Genomic DNA, 13754 nt, shown 5'->3' with positions numbered 1-13754 from the left:
ACACTCCATGGTTTGGACCCGGGGCAGAGGAGAAAAACACTGTGTTGGGCGGGGTGGGGGGGACGGAGGGAGGAAGGAGGATAGTGATCAGTAGCTTCAGGAAAGGTTTCCTGGGAGGCTGGGGGTAGGCAGGGATGATGGGGGAGGAGTTGACCCTGACTCCCAAATCCAGTTGGGGGTGGGGGGGAGGGGCTCCTGATTCCCAGAGTCCAGGTACAGCCATCTCAGACCTGGTATCTCCCCCACCAGGAGCAGCTGTGCCAGGCTGTGGTGGTGGGACAGAGGACCCCTGCCTGTCACCCTGCTTCCTGCACCGGTTCTGGGCAGTGCTTCTGGGCTTTCGTGGGCCCTGAAGAAGGAGGGCTGTGAGGGTGAGGTCAGGGCGTGGGTCAGCCTCATGGCTCTGGGGTGGCAGGCCCACTAGCAAACTCCTGCTTTCTCTTTATCCTGGGAAGGTTTCGTGAGGCGCGTGGATAGCTCCTAGCTGGTGTCAGCGAGAGAAAGCAGAGACCCTGCTCCCTCCGTGCGCCCCACCCCTGGCTCTCTGGTGTCACTCAGGTGTCACTCAGTCCCTCCCACAGTGGCTGTGGGTTACTTGGTGCTATTGCAGGAGATCGAGCCCCGCACCCTCCTGCAGGGACTGAAAGAGAAGCTGGGGATGGCCCAGGTGAGGTCCTCAGCAGCTCAGGGAGGCGACACACAAGGGCAGGGACGCACGGTCCACTTTCACAGGCAACAGTGACACACGCTGTTGGCAAATGCCTCCCAGCACCGTCCTGGGGAATGCATTCCTTTCTTCTCTTCAGAGTCACCTCTGGTGACCAAGAGGGAGGATGGAGACTGTGAGTCCTGCTTGCTGTGGGGAATCCCCAGCATTGCATCTGGGCGGTGGCCTTGGAGGGGGGAGCTGGGGATGTGGGTGTGGGGTTTATTTCACAAGTCCCCAGCTCTGTCACACTGGCTTCCCTCCACTGAGATACAGCCAGAGCCTGTGATGGCATCCCCTTTCAGAGGAACCGCAACCAGTCAAGTTCTAAGTCAACTTGCATGTGCACACCAAGTGCCTGGGGATCCTGCTAAAATCCAGATTCTGACCAGTAGGCCCAGGGCAGGCACACAAGCTCCCAGGAGCTGTGGATGCTGCTGGCCCCCAGAACGCACCGTGACAAACGAGACTGTGTGGCACCAGCATATTAACAGAACAGTTTGGTCCGTCGAGATGGAGCGCGCCGGCCCATTTCTAGCATCCACTGCATGTCCCAGCCTTTTGGGAGGCCGCCTCCATCCCTTCATAGGAGGCTCTTGGGGGGACGTGGTATCATACGTGCCTTCTCACACCCTTGGGATTCTGGGTCACTGGACCGTGTAGGGGGAGTGAGCTGAGGGCTGCTTTTCCACACCTGGTTTTGACGTGCCCACCCACTGTCCATCTATGTAGCAAAATGATCTATGCCTGAGGAGCATGGTTTCACCAACCCCCTTGAGAGCAGCCAACTTTTATGAAGTGTCTACTGTGTGCAGAACTGTTAGTGATGTGCTTGGAGACACAAAGGCAAGGGCAGAGAACAGAGGAAGAGGAGAAGGGGACACGTGCAGACTTGGGACCGATGGCCGGCTCTCAGCCAGTGACCATGGGACAAGTCATGCCTCCTCATTTAGCCTCAGGGTTTTTTTTTTGTTTTTTTGTTTTTGTTTTTGTTTTTGTTTTTGTTTTTAATGCACACAAAGCAGGGACGATCACAGCTGCCTCCCATACTTTTTCTGAGGGTTAAGGGAGGATAATGGGCATGGAGGAAACTGGCATACAGTAGGTGCCTAATGCATTTCAGATTCTTCCTTTGTCCATCGGTTTCTCTGTTCTTTGGGGCCCACGGTGCCCTGGCAGGAGGTGAGTGAACTTCCTGACAACCTGCCTGAGACCCCCTGGGGCCCGGTGCAGGGGGTGTGGAGCTAGAACGGCTGTCCAGAACTCGAGGGCAACTTGGGGTTGGCCACCTGGGATGGAGCAGGGAACACCTGCGCGTGAGCTTCCCGAGGCGACGGGCAGTGCAAGACCACAGCGTCGGGATGACTTCCTGCTGGGGCACTTGGCTCCACCTTCTCCCAGTGCTGGTGCACCCACCAGTGGGCACTGCCCGTGCCGGCTCCCAGGCCCTCCTGCCTGCAGACAGGGGTCCTTGTAGGCAAGGGTGCACAGAGCGTGTCAGGCTAAGGCACGCCTGGCTACCCATTTCTTCAGCAGCCGCCAGCTGCTCTGGCTGGAGTCAGGAGCCCTTTGGCCCCCGCCACCACGTGGACAGGCTGCACCTACGTATCCAGAAGGGAGAACAGATAGATGCAGGGGAGAGACCACTGAAAAGGCTCATCCTGGGACAACAGTGATCTCGTACCACCTCTCCCGAGCGTGGTAGATACTCTCAAACCCCAAACTTGAAACCCTTCCTCGGAAGTCCTCTGCTGGAAGATACCATCGTGAGTTTCTCAAGTTTGGGGACAACGGGAAGATGACAGGAAAAAAAAGAGGGTAACTTTGTTTCCGTTGGATTATTTAGTTGACGTTTTTCTGACATCAGAATTCATATCCAGTGTTTAGCGGGCTACGTTCTCATGATGTTTCTAGGACTGTTCCCTCCCGCTAGAGATTGGGGTACATAATAGACACTCAATAGATACCTGTTGAGTGGATGAAGGTAGGCAGGATTGATTAGAACTGCTGTGTTTTCCTTTCCAAAGTCAGCTTGAACTTGAGCCGGCCCCACTGACACGGAGCCAGATCTCTGGTCAGCAGGGATGAGTGCATTATGGCTACATGCACTGAAGGCCTCCCATGTGCCCCGCACTGCTGCGGGCGTGTGCATGTGTCAGTGCGCTGCAAGGGCACGGCGCTACCACGAGGCAGGAACGGCTGCTGCTCCCATTTTATGGATGCGGAGACTGAAGCTCAGAGGTCATGTGACTTACTCAGGTTCTCTCACCCCCTAGTAACGGAGCCGGGATTGGGGCTCAGGTGGCCTGGCTCTAGCCCCCTGCTCTCACCCACCCCCCAACAGCCCTCCCTGCTGCAGAATGATCAGGCGACCCTCCCCCTGCCGGGATCCTGCGTGACTCCTAGTGCCAGAGGAAGCCCAGCATACGTGGCTTTTGTCCTGCCGTGTGGGATCCCATCACCGAGTCCGGGCCCTCAGCATCACCCGAGGTGGCAGTGAGTGGGGCAAGGGTTGAGCGTGGTGACCCCTCCCAGCCTCCGATCTTCCAGAGTCTCCCAGCAGACGTAAACACCAGCCTGCAGAGGTTGGAGAGAGGGCCCTGTGAAGCGGCCTCCCTCGCTTCCCCGTCCCCTCCGGCCCTCAAGAGCTGTCACATCACTCCAAGAGGACGTTTTGCTGAAGCTCTGAGTTGGTGACTCACTCTGGGGGAGGCTTCCAGTGGCATTCAGTCTCTGTTGACTTACCAAACGAGCGCTCTCCCCGGGTCTGTGGTGACATTCGTGGTGATGGTGGTGTAGCAGTTCAGAGGGAAGCTTAAGGGTGGCCAGCGGAGAGAGGGGGTGGCAGGCAAGAAGTCACTGACGCAAGAAGCTGTACTCGGGAGGGTCCCGGCAAGACGCCTCTGAAAGCATGCCGTTCTGTTCTTCAGGGTAGCTGGAAGTACCAGACCTGAGCTTCAGGGTCTGAAGCCCCGAGAACCTTCTGTCCCTGTCTCCTTTCCCCCCTCTTAGCAGAGAGTGGGAACTGCGTACGGGCTGAGAGAGGCCTCAAGGGTTTTCCTGATCTGAGAGGGCGGCGGAGAAGGTGGCCGAGGGAGACACTGTGTTCACGGCTTCGTGAAAGAATGTTCTTGTTCTCCCGGCCAAGATAAAGCCGAGTACCCAGTGCCGGGGAGGATGTCCCCCGGCCAGCACGAGCTAGAACATGCTCAGAGAAGCTTGTCCTGGTTGGGCAAAATGCATTCAGCTCCGAGGGCGCGGGGTGAGGCGCTCTGATTTTTCCAGCAGATGGTAGAATCCGCAGAAAGATGAGGAAGAGCGTTTCTCTGAAGTTCTCCCCCAGCCGTCTGACAAGCTAAGCAAATTATTATTTTACAGCCTGGAAGATAAATCGTGAAAAGCTTCTTTATCTGGCTAGGCTTGGGAAAAAACAGGGAGCAGTGCCGTGCGTGTTCTCGTTCCCATGTCTGTTTCCCCCTCGGCTCTCTGGGTTCAGGCCTCCCGGAGCCTGTAGAGATCTCGGGGCTGTGCCGTGGGGGGGGGGGGGGGGGGTGAGCATCGGGAACTTGGGGGCATCAGCATTTTTTGTCATCTGGGTGGCTACTAGTCAGCTGTTTTGTCTGTGACAGTGTTTTGACAGCTGATCGTGGTTTTTGTTCTTTGCTTGCTGTTTGTGTAAGAAAGAGCGACGCTTTGCCTAACTTGGGAAGGGCACCATTCTGAGCTTGTCAGGGTAAGTGTCATCTGAATAATTGCCACAGAGCAGCAGAAAAAACAAACAAACAAACAAACAAACACAGACAAGCTGGGTGTTCAGCAAGAACTGGGGTGGGGAAAGTGCACTGACCTAATTGAAGCAGAACAGAAGCGGCGGATGAGGCCGAGAGGCGGTCCGGGGTCGCACTCATGGCCTGGAAGTAATCTGGGCCTCGACCTTGCCACTCCCCACCCGGTGCAGACCCAGGCCAGGCCGTGGCTGACACGGGCCCGGCTGTGAACCAGACTTGGCTGAGTGGCAACATCAGTGAGTGGCCTTTGGAGTCTGAATCCTGAGCCTCCGTAGGGTTTATATTTCCAGGAGGATATGCCAGACCAGTTATTGTAAACGCCGAGTGCTTCTGTTTTAAAAGGTGAGGAGCTGCAGCCTTGAGTTTTTCCAATGTGTCCCCAACCCCAGCTGCCCTGGCCTTGCTCTCAGGACCCTCTAGGCCGCCCAGTGACCAACACCTGAGCAGTTAAACCCTGCTCCAGTAGCCAGGGTGCAGGAACCCCGTCCTGCCTCCGCCACCTCCCAGCAGCGCAGGCTTTCCAAGTAAGGCAAAGCGTTGCCCTTGGCCTCCTGAGGCTGAGTATCTCCCTCCTCTCCCATGTAAAGTGGGGGAGGGCTGCTTCTGTTTGGTAAGATCAGAGTCAGCTGATAGCTGGTAGCTCCAGGGGCAAGAACAGCTAGCATACTGAGAATGCTTTTGAGGGTTGTTTTCCCTAACGTTTTATTACGAAAATTTTCAAATATGCAGAGAAATGGAAAGAACCGTACAAGGCAGAACACCCTCTCAGCTTCCGCAATCGTAGTTTGTTGTACTCTCCGCCGTATTACATGCCTGTCCGTTCTTGAGGGTATTTGGAACCATGCTGATGGAGAAGGAACATTTATGGAGCGCCTGTTGTATACCAGGAACAGGCTGAACAGTGCACACGTGCTTTGCAGTCTGCATGTCCTTTCATTCGTGAACTGTCGAACACTCGGGCACCTGAGCCCGATTCTTGTCCTTGATCCGGGCAGCGCCCCCACTGCCTCTACTTGGACACCCTTGAACAGGGACATAAGCCTGTGAAGAAGGTTGTGGAGATATCGGGCCGGGTAGGAAGTGGGGTCTAGTGGTGTGGCGCCCTAGAGCAGGAAGCAGATGGCCGCCCTCGGGCATCAACAGAGGCTTCCTGGAGGAGGTGACATTTGAGCTAGAAAGAGAAGGAGGAGGATGATATCAAGCCAGGGACACAGCACATGTAAAAGGGGAGGCGAGAGGCACCTGGCAGGTTTGGAGGGTAGGAGGTGCTATATGGCCACGCCAGGCCTGTGAGTGGGAACAGCTGGGCCAGGTGAGGTCCAGACAGGCAGGGACCAGCCCCGGGGCACCTGCTTAGGGCCTAGATTTCAGCCGGGTAGTGGGGGTGGGCTGGTGAACAAGACCGGCTCCCCCCTGCCAAGCTGTGCGTGCCGTGTCTGAGCCCTGCGTGTGAAATGCTTGCCTTTCCTTCTGGGAGGAGGCGAGATTCACAGAGCAGCAGGACAGAAACCCTGGGTTATTTTGCGCCTAACCTTAGAATACTCGATTGTAGTCAAACCGCGGTAATAACTGAGCCTGTTCCTCTGTGTCTCCATTGACGCACCAAGCCTGTGACAGCCGTGAGCTGTTGACATCCCATTTTGCAGATATGAAAACTGAGGCTCAGGGAGTTCTGAAGCAGGTTGTGCGCCATCACCCAGTGGCAGAGGCCAGGTTCCCACGCAGGTCTGTCTGCCGCCAGAGCTCACGCAGCTCACGGAGCCACACTGTGTGCCTTTGAAGCCGTTCGCTGCTCTGAGTAAGTGTTTTGTGAAACGTGTGCAGCTATTTCCAGATCTGTATGGCCGGTTCACCCAGACCACCCAGAATTAACTCCAGCATGGTCACCCGCCCAGGGGACGGCTATGGCTTTTCCCTCTAGGTGTCAGAATCGGCCTCTCGTTGTTGTGGTCCCCTTGGAGAATTTGTTTCGCCGCCAGGAGCCCAAATCCCTTTTTGGCAAAATTTTGATGGAGGCCTGCCGCTGGCGGGGTGGTCGTGGACAGCAGGTGCACATGTGCGGGGGAAGGGTCTCTCTAAGCTGTCAGGCGCCACCCAGCCCGTGCCGGGCATTCCGCTGTGAGTTGGCTTCACTTCCCCACTCGGAACATGCGGGCATTTGCTAGCCTGCTGGAGAGCTCTTCGTGAAGCAGCCTCGGGCCTCTCTCCATGTGTTCATTCATCAGGACACACTGGGACGCTTGGTCGTACGGTAGGGTGGACATATGTGCCCCTCTTCTGGCTCTGCTCCCTCCCCTTGTTGATTTGAATGGCCTGCTTGCTCTGAGGCAGCCCTTGCATGAAGAGTGTCAGGCCTTCTGGGGAGTCAAGGCACCTGGGCCTGGCCCCCCTCACCTCAACCACAGGGAAGCGGGCTTCCGAGGAAGGTGTCCTGGATTGGCAGATCCGGAGGAGCCTCGCGGCAGGTCATTTGCAACCTGCCTGTGAAGTGTCTGATGTCGCAGACTTAGATGCGGTGCTGCATGAGACCCCACTGCCTGCCCGGATGGTCTCAGTGCTCACACAGAAAGTCCTCAGCCCGTGTCCAGAGGTACGGGGGAGGGGGCAGCTGCTAGGGAGCCTTGCAGAGACATCCTCGAGTGCATGAGTGTGGATTATTCGGGGACAGGTTGCAAGGGTCTCTGGACAGCCTGAAACTGAACGTGAATGGGCCGGTGGTCCATGTGGTCAACTTGGGGGTAAGAATCTGATAGGGTCCTGGCCAGGGCACCAAGCTCTTCTTCCTGTCCCCGGGCCTGTGAAATGAACCTCTCTGAGCCTCGGCTTCGTTTTCTCCAACAGGGGAGAGTGGATCCAGGGGGACGACTGGATTTCCCTTTTGGGGTTGCCCTCAGAGGGGAGGGTGCCTGGCATGGCCAAGATGCAATGAAGAGACAGGTGTATCTGGAACAGAGTGAGCAAGGGGACAACAAGGGAGAGAAGGGGTACGGGACGCACAGCAGTGGGCAGGGCGAGCAGGGCTGGAGAGTCCCAGAGGGACTTTGGGAGACAGGCGTCCCTGGGGGGTGCCTCCCAGAGGAGGGCCAGGACTGGACTCAGGTGTGGATGGGACCCCTGTCCCCGGCGGAAGCAGGGGCCAGCGAGTAGGAGGCTTCAGGAGACGCTACAGGACTGGGGGCATGGGGTGCTGGTGGAGCTAAGCAGAAACACGTGGGTTGTGGATAAAAGGAACGTGGTCCCATCCTTTCCCCTCACCCAACAACTACCTGTCCAGATGGGAAGGAGAGAGCGTTGCTTAAGCAGGAGAAAAGCCTCCAGATGGCAGAGTGCATGTAGGTGTTTGTTGCCTGCAGTGCTCTTGGACAGGGGAGTGAGTGGGGGCCGGCTGACGTCCCTGGACCCTGCCTCCAGCCCGCCCCTCTCACTCACCCCTCTGGAGAAGCAGCCCATGCAGGGACACTCAGCTCCCCCAGGGTGGCTGGTCTAGATAGCTCCTGGTTGGGGCACACACATAGTACATGCTCATACGCAGGACAGGCACTGTGGGACCAGGCCACCCCCTCCACTATGATCTGGCTGTACTGCCTCTGGCCGGTTACTCAGCCTCTCTGGGTCTCAGTGTTTTCACTTGTAAAACGGGGTTATAAAATATCACCTCCCTCCGAGAGGGGCTGTGAGGATAAATCTGTATTACGGGTGAAGCACATTGCCCCTCATCCTTGCCAGCTTTTGTCGCTGCTGTTCCCTCTTACCTAGGCGGAGAAGAAATTTGATGTTCGAGAAAAGTCGCGGGATTTAGGATCCAGTGAGTGGGTTTTGGCGTTTATCTCTCTATCGTCTGTCTGACTTCTGCACATTTAATGTAGCCGATCACAAACCCAAGCCTTTGTAAGAGAGGCCGTGGCCATCCCTGTAACCCACAGTGAAAGGGGAAACTTAGGTTATTTCAACAGAATGGAGGCCTCCCCACAAAAAGCAGAGGCATCTGGAATGCTCTGCCTGCCCCCACCCTCCCCAGCCCATTATAGGCTCACAACTCTGTCTAGACTTCTTTGAGGCTTTACTGTCACCCAGTTGAGCACCTCTAAACTTTGAGGTACATAAGATACTCCACACCCACAAGGGGTGTCCGGGTAGCTGATCAGCCCCCACTCCATGCCCACCCATAGGCCAACCTGCCCCCTTCCTGGCGCCCACTGTGCCACCATACTGGGGCCTCACCACTACCAACTTTTTCCCATTTAGCGGGTGATCCTGCAGGACTGCAGTGAGGACAAGATGAAACAGGAAAAGCGAAGGCATTCTGAAAGCCGTAACCCGTTGTATGAATGAATGTCTCCTCACCCCGAGATGGAATGTGAGGGATTGTCATTGCCACCCTCCGTCGACAATGAGTAATAGTAGTGACAGCTGACTTGTTTATTACACACACTTACTACAGCTCTGGGAGGTACCACTGTCGTACAGGTGGGGAAACTGAGGCACAGAGAGGCGAGGGTGGCGGGGAAGGTTGTGGTTTGAGCAAGGATGAGCCAAGCACATTCCCCCGAGAGCTATCATCTAGACATCGGTAGGGGGCTCTTTAAATTTCAGCCTGTTGTGCTTAGAGAATACACTTTGTACGATGACCACCTTGTGAAACGGACTGAGACTCCTATTGAGGGCTAAGATAGGATCTGCCCTGGAGAATGTTCCAAGTACACTTGAGGGAAGTACGCACCTGCTGTTGGGAGGTGTTCTGTGTCTGTCTGCTAGGTCTGGTTGGTTTCCGGTGTTCGAGTCCGCTGTTTCCTTGCTGACCTTCTGCCTGGTTGTTCTACCCATTACTGAAAGCGGGGCATTGATGTCTCCAACTGTCCATGGGGAACTGTCTATTTCTCGCTTTATTTCTGTCAGTTTTTGTTTTATGTGCTTTGGGGCTTTGTTGCTTGGTGCATGTATGTTTGTAAATGTTGTATCTTCCTGATGGATTGATCCTTTGGTCCTTATAAAATGTCCTTCTTTGTCTGTAATAACAGATTTTGTCTTAAAGTCTGTGTTTGATATCTGCTCTCTTTGGCTATTTGTATGATATCCATTTTTCCATCTGCTTGAAAAATGCGTATTTATGTTTTGAGAGAGGGAAAGAGAGCAAGCCAGGGAGGGGCAGCGGTAGAGGGAGAGAGAAATCCCAATCAGGCTCCACGCCGTCCATAAAGAGAGCCTGATGCCCAGGCTCGAATCCATGAGCCGCGAAATCATGACCTGAGCCGAAACCAAGAGTCAGATACTTATCTGACTGAGCCACCCAGGCACCCTCCTTTTTCCATCTTTTATATTCAGCACCACAGTGTTTTTGAATCTAAAGTGGCTCTCTTAGCACATAGTTGGATTATGTGTTTTTAATCCATTCTTCTGGTCTCTCCCTTTTGATCGAAGTGTTTCATATATTTCAAGTAATCCTTAATAAGTTCGGATTTATGTCTGCAACTTTGTTACTCATTCTCAGTATGTCTTATCTCTTCTTTTCTTCCCCTGTCCCTCCCTTACTACTTTGTTTTTTGGTAAAAGGTATTTTCTAGTGCGACATTTAAATACCCTTGTTGTTTTAGTACGCAGATGGCTTTTCCAAGCATACTAAAACCTGTTTGAGAGGCAGAACATCTCCTTGCCCAGAGAGAATGAAGGCAGGGGTGGGAACTGGACAAGAGTGCGTTGGTCATAAAGGCCAGAAGTGACAGGCCCCCAGGGAGAAAGCTGCCAATCAGGGAGACGGGTAGATGGGATGGACCCAGACAAACTGGGTGGGTGCTGATGATCCAGCCCAGAAGCTCCTTTGGGGAGGAGGAGAATGATTTGTCTCTGGTGTTCCTGTAAGGGGCCCTGCCTCAGGGTGGGTTTTAATGAATGTGTTGAATGAGCGAATGAATGAATGAATGACTCACTCTCCCACTCGCTGCAAAAGCTCTGGTCATCGGTGGCTGTGTAACAAATTATACTCCTGAGATTCTGCAGGTCGGGGGGTGGGCCGGGCTTCATCGGTAGCTTCTTCTGCTCTCTTTGTCCATGGAAGTTACTCAGTGGAATTCACGTAGCAGGTGAGCTGGTCTGGAGGGTGCAGCACGACCTCATGTTCGTATCTGGGAACTTGTGGACATGTCTGGAAGGCTGGGCTCAGCCGGAACTGCTGACCGGAGGGTGTGCGTGTGGCTCCTCCAACACGGCGGTCTCAGGGGGTCGGGCTTCTCGCGTGGTGGCCCGGGGCTCCCAGAGCCGGTGTTCCAAAAAGTCTGGTGGGAGCCGCAAGGCTTTGTGTGACTCGACCTTGGGAGCCCTGGACGGTCACTTCTGCCCCCTCCTGCTGGTCTCAATGGGAGGAGGAGCAGGGGTCCGCAGCCGGCCCTATTAATCTGCCGTGTCAGGTGTGCTCATGCCGTGTTGTCGCTTCCCCAACCTAAGGCTGTCAGAAGTTTCCCTAGTAGCTTGCCTGCGGCCCCCCTCCCTCTGAGCTGTATTTTTAACTCCCGCCATATGGCGAAGCAGCCAAAACATCCAGGGAGGAGAAAGGGGATCTGGAGGAAATCATCGCCGCTAATGCGTTTTGGATAACTGCAGCAATTAAGAGCATGGCGTTCTCCTCCCACCATCTCCCCCCACTCCTGCCCCCCCACCACTGGTGCCTTGTGTGAGCACCACTCCTGCCTGGAGAGGCTGCCGTCCTGCGGGGGCAGGCGGGGGTTCCCACAGACTTGCTCCTGTCTTGCTGGGGACCTCAGGGGACTCTCTGGGCAGGGCAGTCACACACGTCCTGGACTAGCTCCTGGGAGAGGATGCCCCAGAGTGCACTGAGGCCTGAGCCGCCACTCAGTGAGCAGGCAGGGGCCGTGTACCCTCCCCCGATCCTGTTTGTCCTAGCCACGGGCACGGGGATCTCTCTTGCTCTGAAACCTGCCCAGGTGGGGTGGCCAGGCGGCTACCTGCCACCCACGCCCACCTGTGCATTGTCACACCTTGGTGCCTTTGCCCACGCTGCTCCCTCTGCCCGGAATGCCCTTCCCACACCTCCACGGCTGCCTCCAGAAACCCCACGTGTCCTTTAAGGACAGGCTCCCATCTCAGAACTCTTCCTAATTTCATATACGTCGGAATCAGTGCTCTCTTTTTTGTATAGACATATTTTTGATGTTTGTTCATTTCTTGAGAGAGACAGAGACACAGCACCAGCAGGGGAGCGGAAGACAGAGAGGGAGACACAGAATCGGAAACAGGCTCCGGGCTCTGAGCTGTCAGCACAAAGCCCGACACGGGGCTCGAACCCACGAATCGTGAGATCATGACCTGAGCCGAAGTCGGATGCTCAACTGATTGAGCCACGCAGGCGCTCCTAAAATCGGATATTTTAGATAAATCCTTGATTGTTATGTGGACATGTCCAGGGTCTCCAAAATGGAGTGGGCACATCCTTGGGGGCAAAAACCACCATCGTTTGAGGTACAGGACAAAAATGTTGGAGCTTCTATTTCCCTTGATTATTTAATTTCATCTTCAATGTCATTTTGGTGGACTGGCGATGTGCTATCGTGGCGTGGCGATGTGTTATCAGTGGGCTTACGTTTATTGTGCGGACGTGTGTTCAGACTCTCATTAAAAAGTCTAGTGTCTGACTTTCTACTGCTTTCCTCCTCCAGGCAGCTACTTTCCTGGCCTCCACCGTGAGACTGGTTGAAATAAGCCTTTCTTGAGCACCTGCTATGTGCTGGCTGATCCCCTCTTTATCTGCATGGCCCCACTTTATAGATGAGGACCCTGAGGCTCAGAGAAGTGAAGCATCTTGCTTGCGGTTGCACAGCTAGTAAGGGCAGGGCCCACCATGAACTGTGACTCCCAAACCAGTGCTCTTCCCTTCTGCTCTGTGTCTGGTGGCCCCGAGGCCCACCGCTGGCCAAGCTCTCGGGCTGTGCCTGTGGTGGGGCAGTGGCAGTGATGGGAGCTGGCCTCCTGTGTGTTTCTGTGGCCTCCGGGAGAGAGGGGTGGTCCTGCTAGCCATGGTCTGGATGTGGCATGCAAAGCCTTCTCCCTCGTGGACAGGACTCCACAAGCGTGGTCTCTTTCGTCTCCCCAGAAACCTGAAAGCAGGGGCCCAGGAGGAGAGGACATGGACAGATCTGGAGGACAGTGGTTCAGCAGGAACGTCTGTTGGGTACGGCCCTCTTGCTTAAAAAACATGCAGACTCCGGCCCCCGGGAGCTCAGGGCGGCATGGGGGTGAGATGGCGGGAGCTGATTCGTCGTGTCTTCCCAGATTCCCCTTCACCAGATGCCAAAAGCCCTGTCCGCCTCAGCTGGAGGAGACCAGAGGGATGGGAACGGCAGCTTTTATCATGTCAGAATGTCAGCCCCTCTTCTTTGCAAGGACTGTTTTTATTGTACAAGGTAGTGTCTTTAATCTCTCTACTGAACTGGAACTTGAGGTCCAATCCAGTAAGCGGTTACGGAACCTTGTGCATGCAGACGTGTGCCAGGGAGGGGGACAGGTCTGGGGGCACAGGGCGGTGGCCTCACGGCCTGGTAGGGAAGCAGGTGGCCTCTCCCCTGTGCAGGCGTCTGTGAGGAGAGTGTGCTGGAAAGTCTGCTGGGCTGGGGAGGTGAGGGAGAGTGTTAGGAGGGACGGGGAGCCCCAGATAGTCTCAGCACGCCCTTCCCCACTGCCCTTCAGGGACCCCACATCCTGGGTTTTACCTGTGTCCCTCTAGGCGGGAGGGTTGACTTTCTTTTTCTTGTCAAGGTGACAGCTGAAGCTGAAGGTTACGATTTTTCTCCCCGAATGGTTCTCCTTTGCTTTAATTTGATTGAAACAAACCACTTCCTTCCCCCACGTATGAGCTGGTGGCCAGCCTGGGCTCCCAGGTTCAATGGAAAAGTCCAAGGCTGAGGTCTGTGCCTCTCACGCTGCAGGCTGAGCTTGGCTTTCTGTCTGAAAAAGGCCAGTGCTGCTGTAGTGAGACCCATGCTGGGTCCTCGGGTATTTTCCACGGTTGAGACACTGTCTCAGGCAGTGGTCTAGATGTGGTCTCGATCGCACAGGGGGATGTCAAGGGCTGTGGGGTTGGGATGGAACACTGTCACTTCGCCTGCCCCGTTTGCCAAGTGCAGTTTGATGAATGAAAATCGCTGAGGTGGTGGGTGTTTGCAAGTGTGGGTTTGGAGGCTGGCTCTGTCCTGAGCAGCTGGGGTGAGTTTCCTCCTCCGGAAAGGGGGCACAATGATAGGGAACGGCGCTGT

At 55.3% G+C, this 13754-nt stretch overlaps 1 protein-coding gene across 1 annotated transcript in view; it reads left to right on the top strand.

Annotated features, from left to right (window-relative positions):
* The window catches only part of LOC131488423 (nuclear pore membrane glycoprotein 210-like), a 60646-nt gene extending 51900 nt beyond the window's left edge, over nt 1-8746 (top strand). Inside the window, 7 exon segments of the mRNA XM_058690292.1 lie at nt 250-371; nt 582-667; nt 770-842; nt 4665-4730; nt 6900-7084; nt 8251-8299; nt 8664-8746. Coding sequence (XP_058546275.1) covers nt 250-371; nt 582-667; nt 770-842; nt 4665-4730; nt 6900-7084; nt 8251-8299; nt 8664-8746 — 664 coding nt within the window.
* The last annotated feature ends 5008 nt before the right edge of the window (nt 8747-13754 follow it).

This window comes from Neofelis nebulosa, chromosome 1 (genome assembly GCF_028018385.1).
Source record: "Neofelis nebulosa isolate mNeoNeb1 chromosome 1, mNeoNeb1.pri, whole genome shotgun sequence".
Taxonomy (NCBI): domain Eukaryota; kingdom Metazoa; phylum Chordata; class Mammalia; order Carnivora; family Felidae; genus Neofelis; species Neofelis nebulosa.
The sequence above is the reverse complement of the archived record's forward strand: the minus strand, read 5'-3'. Positions and strand labels throughout refer to the sequence as shown.